Below are 25,654 nucleotides of genomic sequence, written 5' to 3'. Positions count from 1 at the left end.
GTACTAAACTGCAGGAACCAGACTAGTAACTAGTTAAGCTGGAGAAAGGACGATGCTACTGCTTGCCAGTAGGTGGTGCTCTTCACTTGGCGACAACACACAGCCAGATCTGACTTGGGTAGGTCTTTACTGTTTACTGAAATATCAAACCAAGGACCAAAGTGCCACAGGAGCATTAAAAATTATATGGGCCTCTGAAAATAAGGGTTCATATCTTTTGTGTGTGCCAGTTTCCTGCTTGTGTGCTTCTATTTACAGTGTTGAGTGTGCAAGAAAATACACAGGTGTTTATGAGACAAGGACCAGGAGAATATTGCAGATCCATCATTTCTGAATCTTTAACAGAAAATTCTGCTGTCGGTTCCAAAAAGTGCTGCAATTGTATTTAATATCTTTAAAAGAGTGTGAATGTGGGTGGTTCAGGTATTCATGGGGGTAAATGGTGATAAGATGCAAAAATTAAAATACATGGAAAATAACCTGTGACTCTCCACCAGTGATTTTTCCCCCCTGGTGGTACTCAACGGTATACAGTACCTAGGGTTGCCATAAACCTGGAATTTCCAGGACATATCTGGAATATTGCAGCCACAAGCAGTGTCCAGGCGGAAATCTGCTAAATGTCCCCTTTGCTGGTTTTCCTTAGAAATATCTCAACAACTTTGGCCAAAACTAAAAGCTCAACAACTTTGCCAAGAACCTTTCTTTCTGGATTTTCACTTTTTGAAATATGCCACTTTTAAAAAAGCGAACACACACACACACACACACACACACACATATATATATATATATATATATATATATATATATATATATATATATATATGACAATCCACAGATCTGCATTCAAAGTTCAGCCAGTGGAGGGAGGGATAGCAACGACTTTTCACTGAGATCATATCGTTTTTCCCTCCCAAAATCCTGTGCTGAGGGGGAAGGAAACCAGATTTTGGCGCTGACTTAGTAAACACCAGGACAGGGAGGGAGTAATGCCAACCATGGGACTTTTGCTCCCCTTTAGGTTTCACGATTCTGGACAGTGGTGAACTCGGCAGAGGCAGCCCCCCCAGCCCCAAACTTCGCACTAAGTGTCCCTTTCTTCCATCATTACTTTACTTCCCAATATAATGGTCAATTCTGCCCAACCACCCAGGAATAGAAGGAGGAAGTATGTTTAGGTAAAGTTTTTTGCAGTTTATATATTCACATTTCTTTTCCCCTGATTGCTGAATGCAGTATCTTTCTCCTGACAACACAGTGCCACCCATTGAGTCGTTTTCTATTAACTTTTATCAAATGTTTGGCTACATCTAATATTAAGGAAAGGCTGTAGCTCATTAGCAGTGCATGTGATCTGAATGCAAAAGGTCCCGATCCTCAGCATTTCCAGATAAGGCTGAAACCTTGGAGAGCTGTTGCTGGTCAATGTAGACAATATTGACTCAGATGGACTGGGTATGAATTAGTATAGGTGCCATCCAATTATCCTCTGATCTTATGCTGGTTAGTCACATGGCCAGGGCTAATTGAATATGCAAGAGCAACCACTCCCTCTTTGGCTAAATTTGACCTCCAAGTGATGAGACACACTATCAGGTTGAATTCCTGTTTTTCTTAGTTCTGTTTTTGGTCTATTACTTGCTTGTGGTTTGCACTGTCACTCCTGGAGCACCTAATATTCTACAGCGGCTGTTCACCACAGATCATTAACTGCTGCATGTAGTTATTATTACCATCTCTCATACGTGGGAAAATGTCGCGGCGGTTAATTCCTCTCTTGATGGGGGGGTGGTTGCAATTTATACAAACCGTTGTTCTGAGGAAAACACTCAGAGGAAATGCCCGGGACGAGCTGTTGCTTAGTGTTCATTATTTACCTCATAATGCATGGGTAGGCAAACTAAGGCCCAGGGGCCGGAGCTGGCCCAATCACCTTCTAAATCCAGCTCGCAGATGTTCCTGGAATCAGCATGTTTTTACATGAGTAGAATGTGTCCTTTTATTTAAAATGTATCTCTGGGTTATTTGTGGGGCCTGCCTGGTGTTTTTACATGAGTAGAGTGTGTGCTTTTATTTAAAATGCATCTCTGGGTTATTTGTAGAGCACAGGAATTCGTTCATTTCCCCCCCCCTCCAAAATACAGTCCAGCCCCCCACAAGGTCTGAGGGACAGTGGACCGGCCCCCTGCTGAAAAAGTTTGCTGACCCCTGTATAATGTGACCTAGACCAAAGTGGCTGCAAAGAGTTATCATCAATATTGGGCTTCCTCAGACTCTGCCCTCCAGATGTTTTTGGCCTACAACTCCCATGATCCCTAGCTAGCAGGACCAGTGGTCATGGATTATGGGAATTGTAGCCTCAAAACATCTGGAGGGCCGAGTTTGAGGAAGCCTGATCAATATAATTGGGTGGTGCCCAATGACAACCATTATCAGCTTGTTGAGAAGGAAAACTCAAAAGTAGGACTGAAACCAGAGTTGGATTGCCCAAAGGTAAAACAAAATAAAAAAATAAAAAAATTCCTTCCAGTAGCACCTTAGAGACCAACTAAGTTTGTTCTTGGTATGAGCTTTCGTGTGCATGCACACTTCTTCAGATATCACGAAAGCTCATACCAAGAACAAACTTAGTTGGTCTCTAAGGTGCTAGTGGGAGGATTTTTTTTATTTTGTTTTGACTATGGCAGACCAACATGGCTACCTACCTGTAACTGCCTGAAGGTATGTTTGTGTAGTAGCAGGTTTGGGGGTGTATATAATATCAGGGCTTTTTTTTCAGCTGGAACTCGCCAGAACTCATTTCTGGTACACCTCAAGTGGTTGCCATTGCCATTCTAAGAAAACAAAGGAGGTGTTCATGGTGAGTTCCAGCACCTCTTTTTCTAGAAAAATAGCACTGTATAATAAATGAATCAATTCAAAAAATTGTGCCCTCAGATGATCATAAGAACACAAGAGATGCCTACTTCATCAAATCAAAGTCCAGTATCCACTTGCCACAGTGACCAACCAGTGGCCTTCAAGAAGCCCACATGCTGCAGGACCTGAGATCAGTAGTATGCTTCCTCACATCTTATTGCCACATCATAGACCTATGACTCTCACCTAATTTAGAGGTAATATTTTTAAGGATGTTTATGTTAATGTTTTGTTTGTGGGTGTAGGAATTATTTATGTTGTCTGTGTACAGCAAGAGGACATATTGGCTGAATTGGTAAGATTCTGTTCTGACTTTTCAGAAAATAACTACAGTATGTAATTTTTTAAAAAGTGAATACACGCACATAGTTACTTCAATTGCTTGGGGCACGTGCCTCTTTGCATGTCTGAAACCTCCACTAATGAAGCCCTAGTTCTGTTCTGCCAGAGGAAAGGCAGCTGTCAATCAAGTAGAGCTGGCTCAGAAATCGGCACATTTTAGCAAAATGCACAGGAGCACAGCGTGAAACTTTAGTCTAGGTAGGGGAGTGCCCTTGTAAGGTACCCAGAAACATTATTAGAAACTGCTATATAACCTAGGCACCAAATGGCTCCTTAAACCAGGGTTACAGTTGCCAAAATGGAATGCCTAGTTGCCATTTGGGGGCCAGAAAGCTCAAAAGTTGTATTTTTCAATATGACTCCTTTGTTCCTGAAATTCATTCTGATTGCGCAGATAAAACATAATGGATAGAATTCTACAGGATGTGTTGATAGTGTGTGAAAACAGTCAGGATTGAAGGATCCCCAGGGATGCACCTCCAGATGGTGGAGATTTCAGGCACCATCGTGGCACCCAGACACCTTCACTTGGTTGATACCAAGTTGCAAAGATCTTACCTGCTGATTTGTACTGCTTATACTCCTATCACCATCATGGGTAAACCAGCTTTAACACAATACGACGGATTGTGGGCCTTAATGGGAACCTAGTATGCCACTGGCCCCAATTCACCTATGCTGTGTGTAGAACCCAGAAGTGCTGTCTGCTCCTAGGGATTCTGGGTAATTCTTTCTTTTGCCAGAGGGAGAGCTTAAGTGAGCAAATGGTTGCATGTCTCTAATACAGTAGAGTAATCCTTCCTGCTGCTCTGCTCTGAGAGTGTGTGGGTGAGCTCATATTCTCTTTCTCGGGGGGCATCGCATGGCCTGGTTTTATCTCCACCATGCCACCCAGAGACCTTGAGCTCAGTGGTAGAACACATGCTTTACCAGGGTCAGTCTCTGACATCTCTGGATACAGAGGTACTGTTTAAAAGGAACTACCTCTTATAGTTGCCTCATTTCTGAATGAGGATGAATTTACATAGGTTGGACTTCTGTAATTAGATTCTCAATGGATTAGACTGTTTAAACATGCAGTCTCTCTGGACTGCAGCAGAAGACTGGCTTCCTCTCAGCTAGTATGTTGAAATACATGTGTTCTGTCACTAGGGGGTGCCAAAATGCTATTTGCCTGCTAACTGCATTTGTTGTCTCATCAGATGAGTAAGCATGAAAACCAGTGCTTTTTTTCTGGGGGGATGCAGGGGTATGCATTCCCTTAAACATTTTGTGAATCTAAGTTTGGCTTCATTGAGGGGCAGTATTTCAATATGAGCAGGAAAATGAGAGTACCCCTAAAAAAATTTATTTTTTATTTTAGAAAAAAAACACTAATGAAAACTATTAATACTATTAAATTAAATATGCTCTGAGTGCTTATAGGGCAGGATTTGACAAATTGTTGCCCATAGCAGGAGCCCACACAGGGACTCCTGCTAGAGCAATGGGACTTCCCACCCTGCTCTCATCCTCCTGCAATGGCTACTGACTGAGCGGAGGGAGGTCAGGACGTGTTTGTGTGTCTGTGAGAGTGTTACAGAATAGATGCTTTCCTTGCCTGGGCTGCACAAGCGAAGGGTCGAGAAGAACTGGGACAATCCTGAGCAGACACTCAGTACTGGACTTGGTGCTGTGGTCTGAGACGCGGTGGTTGCCCTTCCATGTGCGCACTTGGCAGTGCTGGTTTCTAAGGGACGACGTTGAACTCCTTGGCACTTCCAGAGTCAGTTCCGTTTGTGGCTGAAGTAGATATGCTCTCTGCTCTGCTCCTCCCCACCAACCCCATTCACTGCCTTCTCAGGTGCAGAAGTAGCCAAAGATGAGGAGTAAGGAGCAGCGGCAGTATTACCACGGCAAGGACAGTGTTCCCCCACCCCACCCCTTCACCCTGCGGCTTCCTCCTCCTTGGGCAGTCCCAGTGTGTCCCCCATGAAGCTAAGAGCCCCAGGCTCTGTGGGGCTCTATGTCAGGATGGAAATGAAGCAAGGCTGGCTGGGCTTATAGGAAGAGGTGTGATACAACTCCCGGATACAAGGTGTGGGAAGAGACTGACACCAGCTGAGAGTAGACAGAGGCAGGCAATGTGTTGGCAAAGCAGCACCCTCTCCTGACTGCGTGTGTAACTAAGGTTTAAAATCCTCATTAAACATTAGGGTTGGCTGCCAATTTGAATTGGGGCCCAGATCTGGGTTGGCCCAAAACTGGTTCAGATCTGATCCCAAGTGCTTGATCGGGCCCCAGATCAGATCAGGGTGATGGTGCACAGTCCTAATTTATAGCATGGAAGAGCCAATGGAATATAAGAGGAGAAGCCTGTACATCTAGCAGCTAATAATTTGAATTCCCCGTCATTACAAAAGAACCGGTTGAGACAGGTTTTCCCAGAAATCCTGCAACGTGCTAGCATTGCATTCCCATTTGAGCAATGCCCTGCAGTTGTTTGGATGGGTATCGCATGATTATGTAACAAATTCTCAGAGATGATTAATTCCTCAGTGGGTGGGTGTCACCTGAAATGCAGAACTTATGCTGTGGGTTATAACATATGCCAAAGAGAGACATTGTAGTTGCATGTTTCTGAGACTAAACCAGGTAAGATGTTAACTTCGCATTTTACAGGTTAAAAAAAATGCAAATAACATCAGCTGGAGGTGTGTGTGTGTGTGTGTGTGTGTGTGTCTGTGTCTGATAATTATTTTCATCCCAGTAGGTGTGGAAAGGGTGGTGGTTAAGCCTTCCTTTCCCTTCTGCACTAACCGAAGAAAACCCCTGCTTAGAAGGTACTATTTTCTTTGAGAGGAAAATTCCTGGCAGAATACAGGGAGGTGGTCTGGTTATGGCGGTGCCGTGTGGAACTCTGGGTCCAGTTGGAATATATGAACTGACCAGTGTCCCTATGTTAAAACCAGCCCTGCCCTGATTTGTGTGCAACTCAGGGGTGCTGCTGCCATTATTGTTAAGAGCAGTGTTTTTCAACCTTTTTTGGGCAAAGGCACACTTGTTTCATGAAAAAAATCACGAGGCACACCACCATTAGAAAATGTTAAAAAATTTAACTCTGTGCCTATATTGACTATATATAAAGTAATTTCCCACGGCACACCAGGCAACATCTCGCGGCACACTAGTGTGCCGCGGAACAGTGGTTGAAAAACACTGGTTAAGAGCATGGGTAAGCAAACTAAGGCCCGGGGGCCAGATCCGGCCCAATCGCCTTCTAAATCCAGCCCGCGGATGGTTTGGGAATCAGCATGGTTTTACACGAGTAGAATGTGCCCTTTTATTTAAAATGCATCTCTGGGTTATTTGTGGGGCATAGGAATTCGTTCATTATTATTTTTTCAAAATATAGTCCGGCCCTTCGCAAGGTTTGAGGGACAGTGGACCAGCCCCCTGCTGAAAAAGTTTGCTGACCCCTGGTTAAGAGGGTATTCACCCCCCACCCACCAAGCAAGTTTGGAGCTCCACTGTTTGCAGCCACTGCCCAGCTGAACCGTATCAGCTGCAGTGGAGTGCTCAGGGCCCTGGCATTTTCCTGATTATGCCGGGTGCTGGCCCTGTATATGAAACACACACACACACACACACACACACAGAGAGAGAGAGGTTATTTTCCTTAAAAGAGGAAGGAAGTTGTGTTTGGTTTTTTTTAAACACCACATCTTCATTAGAATTTGGGAGGGCGAACTGATTGTGGATGACTGGGTTGGGTTAACGCTTCACTGCGTGAGGGGCTAGTCCCTGCTGCATTGAAAGTGGATTCCTAAGTAAACTGGCTGTGGGCCCTTTGGACTGGAATACATATCGACAAGTTGCACATACCCCCTTTGTGGTGAAAGTGGTGGAGGGCTGTGGTGGGGCAGCAGCAGGTGTTCTTGGAGGACACAGATTATTTAGAACCACTCCAATCTGCGTTCAGGCCTGGCCATGGAACTGAGCCAGCCTTGGTCTCCCTGGTGCAGAGAGCAGGACATAGGGAGTTCTATTTTTCTTTTGATTCTTGATCTCTTATCAGCTTTTCATACCATTGACCATGGTATCCTCCTGGACCTTCTCTGGGGAATGGAAATTTGGGGCACTGTATTATACCATGTTTCCAATCCTACTTTCATAACCGAGTCCAGAGAGGAGCTTTGGGTGAGTGCCTTTTTGTTCCCTGGTGGCTACATTATGGGGTGCCGCAGGGGAATATCTTATAATTTGGTGCTAAATGCCCAAAAGACAGTGGAAATGGTAATTGATTTTAGAAGGCACTCTTCCGTCCTGCTGCCACTTTCTATCCTTGGCAACATGGTTGTAGTAGTAAAGTCCATTAAGATCCTGGGCTCTATAATTTCTCAAAACTTAAATTGGTCAGGCAACATCAATAGTATTATTAAGAAGACCCACCAGAGGTTGTATTTCTTGTGTCAACTAAGGAAATTTAAATTGCTCCAGGAAGTGTTGATCCAGTTTTACAGAGGTATCATGGAAACTGTTCTCTGCAATTCTGTTACTGCTTGGTACGGCACAGCCTCCAAGATGGACAAGAAAAAGCTACAACGAGCAGTAAGAATTGCAGAAAGGGTAATTGGTGTTAGCTTGCCTTCAATAGAGACACTCTATGCTACCCGAGTTAGGAAGAGAGCAGAGGGAATTGTCGCAGATCCTTGGCATCCCGGTGTTTGATTTAGGCTACTTCCATCTGGACGTCGCTACAGGGCTTTATATACAAAACAGCTAGGCACAGGAACAATTTCTTCCCTTGCGCCATTAAATTGTTAAATTCGTAGTTATGTAGCGGAAGGGGAGGCCAGTTATGGGTGGGGTTCCTTTGCTGTGTTATTGTATTGTGAGTGGAATAGTGTTGTATAAGGTACGTTTATATTATAATGTAGCCGAAGCAAAATTCCAAGTATGTTGGTACTTGGCCAATAAAATTATTCCTATACTATTATCTTATCTCTAGTGCTATTTAATATCTACCTATGACATTGCCTCGCCCATGTGCCCACTTGACCGCTTCAATCAGCAGAATTGACACTGCTACAGATGCCACATCTGTAAGAACTTGATTGTTGAGTGTGGCAGCACCTACACTGCGGAACTCCCTGCCTATTGAAATCAAGCAGGCGCCTGCTAAAAAACATTGTTTTGACAAACCTACCCAGAAAGTTGAGGTGATTTTAATTTTTGCATGTTTAAAAGTAGGGTTGTATTGCGCTCCCCTTGATTTTCTTGTTTTGTCTTTTTCTTAACCACTTTGAGGTTTTTAATTTTTTTCCACTTTCGCAATCAATAATTAAATAAATAAAATAACATTACTTCTGGGAATTCTGTCTGGAAGCTGATAGGTTACACATGATCAGGCATTTGACACTGAGACTGGCCCTACCATTGGGCAAAGTGATGCAACTGGCTCATGCACAGAGGCGTAGTGAGCCGCTTTGCCGCCCGGGGCAGAAAACTTGAAGGCACCCCTCCCTGGGGGACGGTGCGCAGCTCCCTAGCGTGCGCGCCCTGATGTCACGACGCGTGCGCAGCCTCCTGGCTGGACTGCGTATGTGTGGACATGCGCAGTCCACCCAAGATGGCGGGTGCAATCGGCCGACACCCCTTCCATGCGGTGTGGCAACCTTTAAGGCTGCAGCGCGTGAACAGCAGCACAGACGCTGTGCTGCTGTTTGCGCGTTGCAGCCTTTTAAAAGTTGCTGTGTCAATCGCGGGTGTGGGGCCTGCCCCCAGAGTGTCACCCCCCCGGGCGGTACCCGGGGCGGACCGCCCCCCCGCCCCCTTGCTCCGCCCCTGCTCATGCAGCACATACTGGGTGGCAGCAGTAGCAGCAGCTCCCCTTGCTGCATCTCCTAAGTTCCCAAGCCATACCCTGTCTTCTGGAAGTCAGAGCATATGTGTGTCACGTACCTCTCCTGGAACTCCTGTTGCCAGGGTGGAGGTAAGTTTGCGCTGCCATTCCAGTCAATTTATGTAGGTGGAATGGGGAGGAGGCGCCATCTTGTCTTCTGCCTCAGGCAGCAAAATGTCTTGAGCCGGCCCTGTTTGGCAGCTTTTGCCCTTTTGCTTGACCTGAAACACACACACACACACACACACACACACACAATCTTCATAGCATCTAAGCATGCCACATTCTAATACACCAAACTAGCCTTCCCACTCCTCCCTCCTGCCCCCTCAAATAGTTTTAATAGTCTCAGTACATGCCTGTCCTACATACACCCTGCCCAGCTTATCTTGGGAAACTGACACAATATCTGCTGGCCTAAATAGTCAGCTTGTGTTTCTCTTCGCCATCTTTGCGTGGCCAGGTGGAGTCCCCTGAACCCCGGGGCAGCCCCTGAGGGAAATAACGACACGTGACAACGTTCTTATGGTATTAAATTGGCCACAACTTTATTAATATTCAGGTGTAGGGAGACCTTGGCTCAGGCATTGGGCGTTTATCTTTCCCAGCCCCCTAGCCAGGGTTCTGGGTAATTTCAGGGTTATCCCGCATTTGGGGAATGGGTTAGCTCTGGAGAACATATGTTCAAGCAGATAGCCCCCCCCCATTCGCCGCTGCTGGAGGGGGAGGGCAGTGACGACCTCTGGGTGTATGGTCAATGCCTCCCCCTGAGACCCCTTTAAAGGGAACCCTGTTATCGCCGCCGCAATGGGGGCGGGGGTCACCGCCCCACGCCCCCCCAATCCTGTAAATGACTAAAGGATTCCGCCCAAGGCCTGCAACCGCCAAAGTTGGGACGAATTGCTACGGGAAAGGCGAAACCTGCCAATGCAGGGAAAGTCCTTTCCGGCCCTTCAACAGCCACCTTGACATAGCAGCGCCTGCGTGCCTGTGGCGCTGTGGAAAATAAGTGGTTAAACCTACATAGTAAACCTACAATTGAGGGAGTGGGGGGGGGGGAAAGCTCTGAATCCAAAGGCTGCTTCCCAGGTATGACTCAACTTCTATTGTGTGCACTGTATAATCCCTCCTACCTGGCCAATCCCCCTGGCAACACCTCCCCAGCCGGGATTGGCCGGCTGCTGGAGTAGGTGGAGTCCACAGGTATCCAACCTGGGAAGGTGGTGCCAGCCCCAACTGCCAGGAGCTGCACCGTGATCCAAGGGGCTACTCGTGACCACGCAAAATGCACACCCCTTTTGATGTGGGGAACGTTCATTGCTGTTTCCACTGCCTACATCTGTTGTCTTTATTACTCTGACCCCTCTTCCTTTCTCTCCTACTCCCACCCAAATCTTTTCCCCTCCAACTCATCTTGGTCTTCCTTTCCTCTCCCTGTGGCCTATGTGGTATAGCCTGCAATTTGAGTTTCCATCTGTTTAACTGGCTCTCCTCCTGTGCCTTTAACAGCAGCCCGACAGGCAGACATTTAACAGGTGAAGCTGTTCTCCCTTTCTGCTATTATCATACCCTCCAACATTTCTCTGATGATAATAGACATCCTATTCAATAATAATAATAATTACTAATAATAGTAATTAATTTTACTCTTTATACCCCATCCATCTGACTGGTTTGCCACTCAGGGCGACTTCCAACATGTTTCCTGTTTAAGGAAGTTTTTAATGTGTGACATTTTAATGTATTTTTTAATCTTTGTTAGAAGCCGCCCAGAGTGGCTGGGGAAACCCAGTCAGATGGGCAGGGTACAAATAAATTATTATTAATAATAATATAAAAATAATAAGGCATTATACATTTTTTAAAACTTCCCTAATATAGGGCTGCCTTCAGATGGCTCAGGGGTCAGATAACTCCATACCCTCCAATAATTATCTGATAAGAATATGGACATCCTAAAGAAAAGTGGGACATGATGGGATTAAATAAAAAACTGGAATGACTTCTATAAAAGCGGTACATCCCTGGAAAATAGGGGCACTTGGAGGGTCTGTATTTATTGATTGATTGATTGATTGATTGATTGTATACTTCCTATACCCGCAGGTCTCAGGGTGGTTCACAACATAAAATCGCAATATGAAAACACAAAATACATAATTTCACCTGCTCAATTTGTGTGTGCAGCTAAAGGGCACAGAAGCAGGGGCATTAAAAAGAAAAAGGTAACCCTTTCCCCATAATCTGTTCTGGCAAATTTCATGATTTCCCTCCCTGTTCCAAACAGCTTATTTATTTATTTATTACATTCACACCACACTTTTGTCTCCAAGGACTTCAAGGTGGAATATATGGTTTCCCCTATACCCATTTAATCCTGACAACAACCCTGTGAGGTAGGTTAAACTGAGAGGCAGTGACCAGCCCGAGATGACCCAGTGAGCTTTGTGGGTGAGTGGGAATCTCCAGGTCCTAATCCACTATGCAACACTGGCTCTCCTACAGGTTTAGGCTACTCTAGGGTTGCCATATTTCCAAAAGTAAAAACCAGGACATCCTGAAGGTTGTTGAACTTTTTTTTAAGGAAACCCCCCAAACTGTTTACAAAGACACCAAAAAAACCCAGAATTTTTCTATTGACTTGCCTAAGATCCAGGACAAACCATCACTTTTCGCAATTCCCCCCGGACGTCAATTCTGCCTTTAAAGTCCTGTTAATGTCTGGGGGAAACCAGATGTGTGGCAGCCTTAGGCTACTCGACTGTTTGTTTTAACATAATAAATAAAAACAACTTTTGGGAGAAAGATGTCAAAGCACAGCAAAAATATTGGTGATCCTGGCCAGAGATCAGAAAAACAAATATGAATTTTATAGTGCTTTCTTCTCTCTGTGTGTATATGTTTGTGTTTAGGTATTAGCTTATTTTAAATATGCCTACACACACACACACACACACAGAGAGAGAGAGAGAGAGAGAGAGAGAGAGAGAGAAATCTACTTGTATCCTTTAATATTGGCCATATCTGTGAGCCAATACAAACAATTTCCCAACATTTATAACTGGCATTTATAAAGTCTCATGATTTGCGAGGAGTTGATTTTATTTATTTATTTTCTAGTTCTTCAGAACTGGCACGGCAGCCCTTTAAATAAATCCCCTGAGCCATTGTGGCAAAGGCTTATGCTAAGAAGATAAATGAAAAAGCTGTTTACACCAACGCAGGTTTTCTATTAGGAAGGAAGACACAAATGAGGTTGGAGTAATGAGGGTTCTGCTGAATACCGAAAAATAATACAATAGTAATCCACGTTCATAATAAACTCTTCCAACTGTGACCCCCCTCTCCCCACATTCACAAAACTGTACATTCATCTGTGCTGAACACGGATGGAGAGCTGTAAGTACCGGTATTTAGAATAAACTTTTAAAACTGCAGATCCAGGAATGTTTGAAGAGGGAAGTGTTCTGCTTTAATATCAGGGATGGCCCTTTAAGACTGGGATGTGATGGACCTGGGTCTCTCTCCTGCAGTCTGGCTCTCCGCTTTCCCTATTTGCCTCCAGCAGAGCTCCGCGCTCCTTTTTTCAAACATACCCGCTGCCCTGCCCTTCCCATGTCCTTTGGCAGTGGTGAGCACAGCCGCACTTTCCTGCCTGAACAAGCTGTTCTTAATGACAGAGAGAGCCAAGGGCAAGGGACACGGCCCCATTGGGATGGAGACACAAGCAGAACAGGAGCGGCGGAAGCTGCCAGAGCAGAGGCTGATAAAATGGGCAGAGCCTAGGGATGGGACCGGGGCCAACTTCTCCAAGCTAGAGCGAAGCAACATGAGCTTACAGCCCAGTGAGCATTTCTGACTGCACACTGTGGCACTTCTACCAAGAAGGCCACCTGCATTTCTCTGCTCTCTCTCTCTCTCTCTCTCTCTCTCTCTCTCCCCTTCCTGCTGGGACAGCCTTGCTTGTTATTTGATCCTGCGGAAGCACCAGGACATTGGCTCTCACTCTGCAGTGTCCTGTGCTCTGCAGGGAAGAATGGAGCCACGGCAGGGCGAGATGCTGATGAAGGACAACCAGGAATGGTGCCCAGAGAGAAGAAAAGAGGAGCAGCCCAAGGCAACAGATGGGACTGGCAGAGGACCACTGCAGGGAGCGTCTCCTTTAAGCCCCGGGGTGGCGCCGGAAGAGGGGACCGGTTGCCAGGATGAAGGTGAGAGGAGGCTAGGACAAGGGGTCGCCCCAAGCCAAGAGGGCACAGGTATCAAGCGACAGCTGCCAAATGGCTCTGGAAGAGAAGGCCCTTTGGAAGAGGAGATTTCAGAAGCACAAAGCCTAAGTGCCCCCCAAGGCAATTCGGGCCTAGGTAAAGATGGATATCTCACTTCTCCCCAAGGAAACAAGATGGGCGTATTAAAAAGGCCAGCCAAGGAGGAACAGGAGCCAACCGGAGGGAGGAGGTCTGAGGATTCCCTGATGCGGGAGCTCTCTGAGATGGTGCAGGATGTGGTGAAGAGCAGCAGCTGGTGGGAGAGGCATGGCATCGATGGCACAATCATCGCTTTGAACCTTCTCTCCCTGCCAGTAGGTAAGGAGAATGCCTCAGGTGCTCATTGAACTTGGGGAGTGGGGTGGGAGGAAGGTTGGGGAGTCCTGTGATTCTTGACTGGTGCTATTGCACCTTAAAGTTTACCAATCTTAAGCCCTGTGATGTGGTCAAAGAAGGGAAAGCATAGGTTGCCAACTGATGAGCTACCAAGGCATGGGCATTGTCCAGTCTTGCCCTGCCCAGAGGCTTCTCTAGGGCATCTGCCTGACTGCTGAGAGATGGGTTGGTTAGAATGCCCTGGGACTTGTCTCTGACCCTCCCAGCATGGAGTACGTTAACATCCTTGTGCTGCACTGCTAAGCATGGGGTGGGGGTGGGGCTACTATTTCATTTTGCCACTTATGGCGACATAGTCCCTGGACTATGCAACAGAAAAGGATGGTGGAGCTTTCCCACATTGAAAAGTGAGTCAGTGCAGCACTGTACTGATGTTATTATAAATCATCTTGAGATATTTCCTGAAGAAACTTATTTGTGGAGGAGCTCTCCAACCTACCTCTGGGTATGTTGCAAATGGTATCAAACAAGGACACAGCAAGTCACAGCAAACATTACTGAAGGGGTTTTGGAAATCTGCACTGATGTTGGCAGGTGCATTTATAGAGCTAATCTGGTGAATTTCAGATCAGTCACTATTTTGCTGCGCAGCCTGACCCCCTGGTGGTTAGTCATCCTGCATAATAAAATCAGTGCAATCTAACAGTAAGGTCAGTAATGGAGTGCCCAGGTGGTATGAGGTTACCGGTATTTACAGGGGAGAGAGACAGTCTGTCTGGGAGTTCAATTTTTGGGATGTATTTGACCAAATCATTCCTCAGCCAGCTGAAGAGTCTAGGGGATGTTCTCCTTCATATCTGTCCCAGCTGGCATGAAAATTTATTTATTATCCCTCCTTCCACATGAGGCCCCATGGTGGGTTACAGCAAAAACAGATGCCTTAAACCATTCCAGAATGGAACAGATAACTGTATCTGAGGTTCTTTCACATTGACTTAGCTGAGTGCATTTGAAGATCCAACAGGAACAGTGTTTCCCAAACTTGGGTCCCCAGCTGTTTTTGGACTACAGTTCCCACCATCCTTGACCACTGGTCCTGCTAGTTAGGGATGATGGGAGTTGTAGTCCAATTAAAGCTGGATACCGAAGTCTGGGAAACCCTGAACTAGACCATCTTGAAAGTTGTCGCTGCTGGTTTTTGTTTTCGTTTTTTGGTCTCTTCCCATTTCCTGTAATGTTGAGTTAGAGCATGTGGCACAGCATCATTGCGCAATGCCTTATCCTGACCCTGCCAATGACGTGGGGCAGGGCAAAATATGGCATAGTGACATCACCCACATGACACTGAGTTGCAACAGCTCTGCCTCTCGTTTTAATGCCTATTTGGGCCTTCAAAAAAAAGAAAGAAAAAAGAAAAAGACCACACGGCTATGGTAAAAAACAAATAAACCCCCACCCCAAAACAAACCACTTTTGGGCAGCCCTCAATTCAAAGTGTCCAGGCTTCATTAAACTCCAAAAAGCAGACCAGTTTGGGTCATATTCATAGCATACATTTAAAGCAAATGGCTTATTGTAAAGAATTCTGGGAAGGGTCAGTTACTTCTCATAGAGCTGTCATTCCCTGCACTCTTAACAAACTGCAGTTCAGTTCTTGGGATTTGTTAGGAGACGTCATGTGCTTTAAATCCTGATCTTCACATGTTTCCTGGTTCTGTCTTTTTTTTTTTTAAGTAATCTTTATTGGTTTTATTTACGCACATTAAAAAATATTTACAGTCTTGACTACCAGAGAGTATGATCAACCTTCCTTCTAGCTATGAGCTGAGCCCAAATAAATCTAAGGTCCTTGTTGCTATCATGATAGAGCTGGTTAGGACCCATGGACATTCTAGGTCCTTTGATTACCTCTAGCAGAAGGTTCTAAATGTTTCCTCTCTCTCTCCCTAGGGTTCCTGCTTCTGCGTTCTGACAATCTGTTCCCTTTCCTGTTGGGCATTGCCATCTTGGGTGTGGTACATCAAACCCTCACTGTGAAGGGGAGCCACCTGGCCACCCACAATGGTCTGGCGGAGTCCAAGTCCTGGGGGAAAATATGGGCCATATTCTTCATTGAGGTGTGTTTTTGCTTTCAGCAGCTCCTGTTCTGTAAGAGAACGCAAAGAGGTTTGACAACTCATCCCCCCCTTTTATTTTAGAGGAGGAGAGTGGAAAGCAGTGTGTGTGTGTGTGTGTGTGTCTCAGTGTGAGGCTATTTCTCCAGCTGCAGTTGCCCCCTCCTTTTACGTTAAAAGCACATTTTACATTTACATAAACACTTTACATTTAAAGCACCCCCAAAGAAAAAGGATCCTAGGAACTGCAGTTTGTGCTGGGAATTGCAGCTTCGTGAGGGGTAAGCTACATATTGCACCAGTTATCTAAAGTAATTGATGCAAGCATCTTTCCATCCCTGTGAAATACCTAGGTGTTACTTCACCATCAGATAAATGATATGGGGGGTTACAAACAGCACCAGCATTTTCCTCCATGTAATACAGATAATAAACATAAGGGGGTCCGGTGCCGCTCTATCTCCTCCAAGGACAATTTGCGCAACCACTTGCTTTTATACTGGACAGATCCACCAGAGGTGCAATAAGCTCCTCTTTTGTTGCATTTCTGCCAACACGAAGCATTACCATTGCCCTGAATGTGGACCATTTGAACTGGCACATAAAACCACCAGTGAACGAACTTGAGAGTTCTCTTGGAGATTAGTGGAGAATGTGGTCAGGGGGTTCATGTGCCACATTTTACTCCGTGACCCCATATTTGTTTCTCACACTGTCTTAGCCTCAGAAAAGAGGGAAATAATGTTTGTGTAGGGTCAGACAAAGATTGAGAAATCTGAAAAAGCTCCCGTTTTCTTGAAAGGTTGCTCTGAAAAGGGGGTACATAATGTACCGTACATTGAATATAGAAATCTTTCCCTTGAAAGAAGTTTTTTCCATTATTATGTCCATTGTTTTCCTATCTTGTGTTGGAAATGGAGAGTGGCAGGGCGCCGGCAGCACATACAGCATATGAGGCATCAGTCTTTTATAAACTTTAGGCCACATCAACACTGCACACCTCGCAAAGGGATTGTTAAATGCTTTCTCACAAAACCTGGGTAGCAAGATTCAAGGAGTGGCTCTCAAAGGTGAGTCTGTGGAATCTGTGTGGTTGAACCTGGCAAAGCTTTAGAGAACAGTTGCGCTAATTGAAAGATGTCAAAATAAGACCGCAAGTGAGGAAATTCGCAACTGCTTGATTCAGATTGAGTATAAAACAAATTCACAGCCAACCTTGCCCTTTTATTTTGCAAAATGAATTTATTCAAATTGCCAGCAACAATTTCAGAGTCTCATATGAAATGGAAATTGGATAACCTGGATTAAAAAAGACAGTGTCTAGGAGAGGGTCTGGGTATGATCTTTAATGCATATTTGCACACATGTGTGTAACTGCACGTGAAGCAAGTCACTTAAGCTGCAATTTTAAGCCTCTGAGATGACATGCATAGGATTGTGTTTTTCAGGAGCAATCTGGAACAGGAAAGTAATGAGAAGTGAAAGAATGAAATTTCCTTCCCTGGCAGCCGCTTCTGTGCTCCCAAATGACATTCCCCCTCTCCAAGTAGTCCTTTCTCTTCAAAACAGGCTTACAAGCTACGTTTACATGTATTTCTGTGTAATGTGTAGTTTGACCCTCGGGTGGTGCAAACAGATGAATTGTGTTATGGACCCTATTGTGAAACTACACATTCTAACATAGTCCCACTTGAGTCAGGGAGGCTACACTGTATTAAGTAATTTGAGCATTTACCACCAAACAGCAGTGTTCTAAAACTTACCATATTGGCCCGAATATAAGCCGCACCCAAATATAAGCCACACCTATAAACTTGGAGGGGGAACCCTGAATATAAGCCACAGTGGGCAGGCTGCGCACCATTTTCCCATGATCCTGGGCTGCTCTTGGGGGGGAGGTGTCACGCCGCTTTGTTGGTAGCCTTCCCCCCCTTCCCCCTTATCTCCAGCGGGTCAGAAGAAGCTTGGGAATGGCCGCTCCAAAGCCTCCTTCTAGCCGATGGATCAAAGCGGATCCCCGCCAGCAAAGTGATGCGGCTCCCCCCCCCCAGAGAGCAGCCTGGGAGCCTGGGGCAAAGGTGCACAGCCCACCCACCACTCCAAAGCCTCCCTTGAGCTGCCAGAGATAAAGGAGTACTGGGGGGGGGGAGTATAAGCCGCACTTTAACTTTTCACGGTCAGAATTTGGCAAAAAAGTGTGGCTTATATTCGGGCCAATACGGTGTGGGATGTAAACACAGAGCAGCCAAACACAACACTCCTAGAGTGGACATGAAGGTAACTTAGTCCTCCAGGCTTAACTTCCTGTTTACCTGGACTGAATTACAGGAACCAGAAGTAGGTGTGGTCTTACCTGGGAACCAGATCCCAAAGTAGACTGCCCATTTTGCCTCGTCCTTTTAACAAGTAGGATGCTCTCTCTCAGCATGCAGCTGAGAGAAGCAGAAGTGAAGCTTCTTTCTTTATGGAATCAGCTTCACCACATGTAAATATGTTTATCTAAGTTTATCTGCCTCTTTGAGCCTGTACTGTGACTCTTGGATGTCTGTAAGTAAACTCTTTTATATCTAATAATCAGTACTGTATTGTGTCTTTGCTTTTAAGAGGGAAGAAGGGGAATATACCAGGAATATATATTTCTTATAGAGGCTTTAACAAGCCTATGCAATCGTTTTCTGCTGTGTTTCAGAAGGGAATGTAACTCTGCTAAGTTTGGAGCTTGCTCACACAAGCTGGGATTGAGATATATAAATAATATATACTCATCCACACTCCTAAACATTCCCACATACGGTACCTCCTAGTAGGTCTTGTTGACCAATATTGAGCTTACAAGGCTTGCAACCTTATGTAAAATTCTGTAATACTGTCACTTCTGAGAGCCCTGGATGCATATGTACTACATACATGAGCAGGCAGTGTTTCTTTATTTACCATTTCTTTCTGTCCCAGGTTTGCTCTGCTTTCACGGCAGAACAGGCGTCCTACAACCATGTGAAAATCCACCACGCTTACACAAATGTCATCGGCCTGGGAGACTCTAGCACATGGAAGCTTCCTTTCCTGAACCGCTATGTTTACATGTTCATTGCACCCATTGCAGTGCCCATCCTCACCCCTTTGGTAGCCATTGGTACGTTGCTCTCCTCTGAATCCTGTTACTTTTCAAATATAACATTTATCCTACACAATTTTAAGAATCTGCATGTAGAAGGTGATTTACGATCTCCGTTCATAAAGATACTTTTGGTCATTGTATCTCATAGTATGTGTAGCATTTATTCTTTGCCTCGGAGTAAGAAGTTGGGAAAGGACCAAAGGTATGCTACTCTAGCGGTTCCAAACCTTTTTGGTATGGCAACCCACCAGTCGAAATTTACTTGGTGTGGTGTGACTCATCTTTTTACTGTCGCATGAGTTTTGGACCTTAGGTCTTTGGCAGCCATGGGTTTCATGCATTTTAACTGTAGGTTTGTGCTTATTTTATAACCAGTACATGAGGCATCGAAGCAAAAATGCACTTAATGTCTCTATCAATGTGGAATTATTTGTTTAAATATTTATAGTACTTACAAAGCAATTCGCTCTTTTTGTTTATGGGAATCTAAGAACAACCATTGGATCGCAGGATATTGCAATATTGTTTTAAAAGCGTAGAGTTTTACAAGCAGTACTAAAAATACTCATAGGTCATTATCATGAAAGAAATTATTCGATACGATGTCTGTTTTGGCAAGTGCCAAAGTGGAATGGCTAAGCTTCAATTTTGCCTACCTGGGGTTTGTAAATGTGGGGATTGATGGCATAGACTTGGGTCATTATTGATATGTATCGTAAATATATTATTTTTTATTTAGACTAAGCAAATTTCAGAGCGTCTTTGGCTGCACTGATCCTGGTAGCAGATCCAGTGACGGTTTGCCACAAGGTGCTCATACAGGGAGCAATTTGGAGTGACTATTACAGCTTGCCTGTGATGAACAGGCCAATACCTTGTTGTGAACCGTCACCTTGTAGTGAACTGTCACAGGATCTGCTGCACAAAAGTGGTTCCCAAGCATTAAAATGTAAGACTCGAACATTTCTGATGTTCAGGTCCAAGTATCAAAGCAGCAGCCCAGAGTGGCTGGGGAATTATTTATTTGTTTGTTTGTTTGTTTGCATTACATCAAGAAAACAAAAAGTTGTAGGAGGTATTCATCATACCAGTTAAAGATTAAAAGCAATAATTATATTGCTTTTAGAATTATAATAATTAATAATAATGACCCACAGGTTTCTCAACTCATGTTCCACGGGTTCAGATGTAGTATGCTAGTCTAATCCACTTCCATTAGACAAGAACATCTATTTAACCAGTCCCACCTACTTATTTTGGATCAAGTGTGCTCAGGCTGAGAAAGAGGCCTATAGAACATACCAGTAGTTCCAGCCATTTGAAGCAAGCAAACAGGCCATTCCACACGTTAGAGGGGAGAAACCTGCCTCTGCAGGGTTGCTAAGCCAGTCTCACCTGACCTCAAATACTCCTGACCTTAAATATTGTGATCAGGCAGGCGGACCTTGAGTGCAGAATAAAACCATTCACCACATCCTACCAAAACTAGTTTTACTGGGAAGTACCTCAATGCCACTCAACAAAATCCACACCTTTTCTTAATTTTCAGTCAAATATTTAACAATAATTTTGTGTGAAGTGAGGTATGTTTTATTTCTCTTTCAATTATGGTAAGTATTTCTAAATCTGCACCTGCGTAAGTATGCAGAAGCTAATTCTGCACAGATCTGCATCTTCGATCGGTTACTTTTTTTGGTGATGCATTTTTCTGTGGGGAGGGGAGCCTAAGCAAGCCACTGATCTTACCTGAACTATTTCCCCACCTATATTTTCTCCTGCCACAGAGCTTCCAAGCAGGAGGCCATTAGGGAATGTGATGAGGAAAAAGAGCTGAACACCCCTTCTCCTAACACCACTGCTGGGCTATATAGAAATGCTTCAAAAATAGAATGACTGTTGCTTTAGTATCAGCAGGGAGAAGGGTGAGGAACGGAGCCTTTCTGCAAACTGCCCCACATGGGGCAGAGCTTCAGGTGCCCCTCAGAAATAAGTCTTCCCACCTATGGTGTAGCAGCTTAGGGAAAGAGCCCTGAGAGCTGCTGCATTCACAGATTCTTGATTCCACAGGCTTGCTCAAAGAAGTTGAATTGAAGACGGCCATCCGGACGCTCTGTTGCATGTTTGTTGGCCTGTACTCCCATTACTGGCTGCTGATTAACATCTCAGGTTTCCAGTCCATGTGGTCTGCTCTCAGTTGCATGCTGGTCACACGAGCTCTCCTTTCTCACGCTTACATCCATGTTAATATCTTCCAGGTAAATGCTACCAACTCTGTATCAAGGGCTCTCTTGTTGTTTAACTAATTGATGGTCTCGTGGCAATAGGCTGTGTGACTCGAAACATCCAACATATTTGGCAAATGCTTTATTCGTTCCCACTGTTGACATGTTTAGGCTGCAATCCTATACACACACACATATATATGAACTCCCACTGAACTCAGCAAAACCAAATTCTGAATGGGCATGCACAGGACTGAGCTGTAAGTAGGTTAAAAGATGGGATTCTGCAAAACCTGCAAAGGAAATGGAACAATGAAACATTGGTTGCATGTTTAACTACACAAACACACATATAGAGATGCCTCTCTAAAAGTATGTATTTTGGCTGCAATCCTGTGCACTCAATTAAGAATAAGTCCCACTCAAATATAATAAGTGTAATGTAGTTTATAAACAATCTCTCTTCCAAGTACATATGATGCAATGTTGCAAGTAAACATGGAATTAGGCTGCATAAATAAACTCACTTCCAAGTACACATGATGCAATATTGCAAGTAAACATGGAATTAGGCAGCATCAGATATTTGACAGCATCCATACTTGATGTGATCTTTTGTATATGGATGGATGAATCTGTCCATTTACTTTTTACTTTGTTGAAAAGAAGTCCTCACAAAAAATAGAATGTTAGCATGCATTTCTCCTAATATACAGATTGTTGAATGAAATCTTGCTTGGTTTTTGCAAGATTTCCCTTCTATATGTTAATAATAATTTTTGCTATTAATCTCACTAATATGTGCATTTTTATGCCACATTTCCCCTGAAAAGTGCATTATTTATATTTTTTGTGTTGCTAAACTGTACAGTATTGCAGAATTTAGAGAAGTGCGAATTTGGAAGGCTTGCTTGCATTTCAGTTCGCATGTTGTTTCAGAACATACAAATTAGCTAGGTTTATGTGAACTAAATCAAATTTATTCCCCATCCCTGCCTTTATGCAGGTAGTGAATTACTTAATGCAAAATTCTGGGCCTGTTCCATTTCTGAGTGAGCTACTGTTTCTTCACCAGAGAGTGGGGTTCACTGCAATGTATCTGGAAACATGATTTATTGCTATTATTCAGATGCTTCCATCTGCAGCTAAGCTTCCTCTTGAGCTCTTAGGAAGGATCAGCAGCAGCTAGCTCTTTGTGATTTTCTCTCGTAGCATATTGGCCTCCCAATGTTCGCAGCTGACAAAAAGCCCAAACGGATTCACATGATGAGCTGCGGCGTTCTGAACTTGCCTCGGAATCCCCTGCTGGACTGGTCCTTTGGGCACTCGATCATCAGCTGTCATGTGGAGCATCATCTCTTCCCAACACTTTCTGATAACATGTGCCTGAAGGTGCGAAGTTGGGTGGCAGATGGACGTGCTGGGTCTTTAGAAGGCAGGAGTGTCTATTGAATGTGGTATGAGTAAGGAGAAGGGGACATGTCTGGTGGTTTTAAGAAGGAAGTGAATTCATGTGAGGTCAAGGTCACAACATCTCTTGGGATAAAAGAAATTGCATTTATTCTATCCATTATAGGTTTCCTTACCCACTCCTCACCATAAGGAGGTTACAACAATGCAGCCGTCTAATTTTAAAATCAGAAAAAAATAATTTTAATAAGCAACTAATACAACTTAAATAATAAACTCATGCAGTTTAGATCAGAAGGCAGAGATAGGTAATTTTTTACATTCTCAGCTATCAAAGGCCAGTGCCAGCATCCAAAGGAAGCTGTACAGTGAAGATGCTGCACAAACCTTGGTGCCATGGGAATCCCACAATTTAGGGGCTGTCACAAGGAATGCTGGCTTCCAGGCCACCACCTCACATTAGTTTTGAGGGCAGCAGAAATTCCAAAGCACACACCCCCTTCCCACCGATCTTAACAGTTGAGAGAGGTTGTAGGGAAGGATGTGGTTGTTCAGATACTTGGGGCCTGAGCCTTTAACTCAGGTCAACAGCAAAGAGTTTTGCTGGAGCTGGGGCTGCTTTGTGATGGAAGAGGACACAACCCCCCCCCCGCCACTTGCCAAATATCTGTGGCATGAGGACTGTTCTAGACACTCCAAGTGTCCCTGTTTTCCAGGGACAATCCTGTTATGTGACCCCTAAGCCATCCAAAGGCAGCTCTATAGGGAAGTTTTTAAATGTTTAATGTTTTATGATGTTTTTATATATGTTGGAAGCTACCTAGAGTGGCTGGGGCAACCCAGTCAGATGGGCAGGATATAAACAAAATAATAATAATAATAATAATAATAATAATAATTTATTTATTGAATAGGGTGTCCCTATTTTCATTGGACAAATGTTGACGGACATGCTGTTTAACCACACCCATCCTTTGCTTCTGCAGCTGGCAAATGAGGGCCCAAGAGGGATTTAGTCTAGGGGCTATCCAAACTGCTGGAAATATTAGTAATCCCTAGTAATGCTAATTAATACTGCCTTTCCCTTTTAGATCAAGCCAATTGTTTCCCGGTACTTGAAGGAGAAGAAGTTGACATACAATGAGGATTCTTATTGGTCCCGCCTGAAGTTGTTCCTGGCCAAATATGAAGAACTGATGGTCCACGCGCCACCTATTTCTGAACTTGTTGGGATTCAGTGACAACTCTTCTAGGACACACAGCTATTATAAACCTAAGGCAAGACTGCTCTTTCCCAGGATCAAGACATTTAGAATTCAGATTAGGAACTGGATCAAGCTATCAAGGGGAACCCCAGCATATCATTAATATCTTCCATATGGACAAGTAGATGACCTTTTGGATAAGAAACTGCACCTGCTCAGTGATGAGTCAAAGGGGAGATCAGTTGCTCCTATACAAGAGATATTTTTAATACCTTGACTCCCCTCCCCACTCTTTTAATTTTGCACACCAACAACTTTGATGCATCCTTCCCATGAATTATAGAGTAGGGATGGTGAACCTACAGACCCTCCAATCAATACATTGCTAGATTAGAGTTTCATTATCCCTAAACATGCTTGCTGGGGCTGATGAGAGTTACGTTTCAGCAACAAATGGAGAGCCGCAGGTTTGCCACTCCTCCTGTAAGGGCTGAGTCATGCGTTGTCCCCCCCCCCCCCCGCCGCCCCCTTTAAACAAATGTAACGTTCATGTCAGGAAACACTTGCACACGGCAAGATGGTTGAGTGGTGTTCCCCCGCACAACTTTGGTGTATGGCTCGGATCAGACTGATGCTGATTTATGAATCCACAATAGAGGGAATTTCATACTGCTTTCCATACATTACAACAGACATGAAATGTGTGGAGGTTCTGTCTGCAAGGGGGAAAGTAATACATGAAAGATCAAGTTGACTCCTGTCCCAGTGCAGACAGGATAACTCAGGGACTTTGTTAAATTTAACTAAATCACTTTGTTAAGTCAAGCCTCCAATCTAGAACAATTGAAAAGGTGATACTTCTCCATGGAATGATTGATGGGCCTTGAAGGCAAATTTCTCGAATTGCCAAAATGGAAGTTACCTCTGCAAATGATGACAGCCCATAAGCCGGGGCAACACAACCACCATGGGTGGTAGACTTCTTACAAGAATGATGTTGTGGGGGAAGCCTATATTAAAGACTGCTGCTGTGGAAATTATTATGCAATTGGGGAGGGGGTAGGAAGAAAATGAATTATTATATTCCCCCCCCCTAAAATTTTCTGTGATGGAGAACTTATGTTCTTGAGATAAAACTGGTAATGCAAATTTACATCTGTCCCTTGCCTAATTTATTTTCTTTTGAAAGAATCTGGAGCATCAGCAAGGTCGCAGGTAGCAGAGGCAGGAAGGGAAGATGACTGGGTGGGTGGAACATGGTATGAGCTATCGCAGAGACCCAGATGTAGTCAGGATATTGAAATCTCTGATAACCACTACTGCTCCGACATTCCTAATTTAGTATTACTGAACTTTAAAGTGATTTTTTTGCAATAGGACAGCCGACTAGGCTCCGTTACGTATCCATGATTTGATGGATTTCATTTTTATTTATATTTTAAAAAAAACCTGTCATCCCGAATTTGTTGGCCTTTTGTTACCCTGGTGATATTGAAAATTATATATATATATATATATATATATATATATATATATATATATATATTGAATAAAATCAGAGTATTCCACACCATGTTTTCAAAACAATACATTTACTTCAACTTTTACTTAATAGTCACAAACTGAAAGTAAGGCTTTATCATTTCAGAGTAGAAGCAAACACTGCATAGGGAATAATCCTGAACTGGCTGACAAGGGTGGATTTTGCTGGTCTAATTTCCCATCCATTCCTCTCTATTTGTTCATTAAAGGCTTGATTAATCATCATGATGAATTTCCTCTGTGGTTTACGAAGACCACAGTGCCCCCCAATCCAATGGCAGCAAAATTAAG

The 25,654-nt window shown here is 44.2% G+C and overlaps 1 protein-coding gene across 3 annotated transcripts; it reads left to right on the top strand.

The window, feature by feature from the left end:
* FADS6 (fatty acid desaturase 6) lies at nt 1-24,320 on the top strand. 3 transcript variants are annotated; one of them, XM_033139261.1, is made up of 8 exons: nt 1-118; nt 2,941-3,052; nt 13,179-13,734; nt 15,703-15,869; nt 18,819-18,999; nt 21,052-21,239; nt 22,419-22,598; nt 23,708-24,320. In XM_033139261.1, the coding sequence occupies exons 3-8, from the start codon at nt 13,185-13,187 to the stop codon at nt 23,855-23,857; spliced, it is 1,416 nt and encodes a 471-aa protein (XP_032995152.1). In that variant the 5' UTR covers nt 1-118; nt 2,941-3,052; nt 13,179-13,184; the 3' UTR covers nt 23,858-24,320. The 3 variants fall into 3 exon arrangements, with proteins under 3 accessions (XP_032995152.1, XP_032995150.1, XP_032995151.1); XM_033139259.1 differs by lacking the exons at nt 1-118; nt 2,941-3,052 and adding an exon at nt 5,853-5,898; XM_033139260.1 differs by lacking the exons at nt 1-118; nt 2,941-3,052 and adding an exon at nt 5,880-5,898 and having other exon boundaries at nt 13,106-13,734.
* Nucleotides 24,321-25,654: the final 1,334 nt, after the last annotated feature.

The sequence above is a fragment of the Lacerta agilis genome, chromosome 2 (assembly GCF_009819535.1).
Source record: "Lacerta agilis isolate rLacAgi1 chromosome 2, rLacAgi1.pri, whole genome shotgun sequence".
Classification (NCBI taxonomy): domain Eukaryota; kingdom Metazoa; phylum Chordata; class Lepidosauria; order Squamata; family Lacertidae; genus Lacerta; species Lacerta agilis.
The sequence above is the reverse complement of the archived record's forward strand: the minus strand, read 5'-3'. Positions and strand labels throughout refer to the sequence as shown.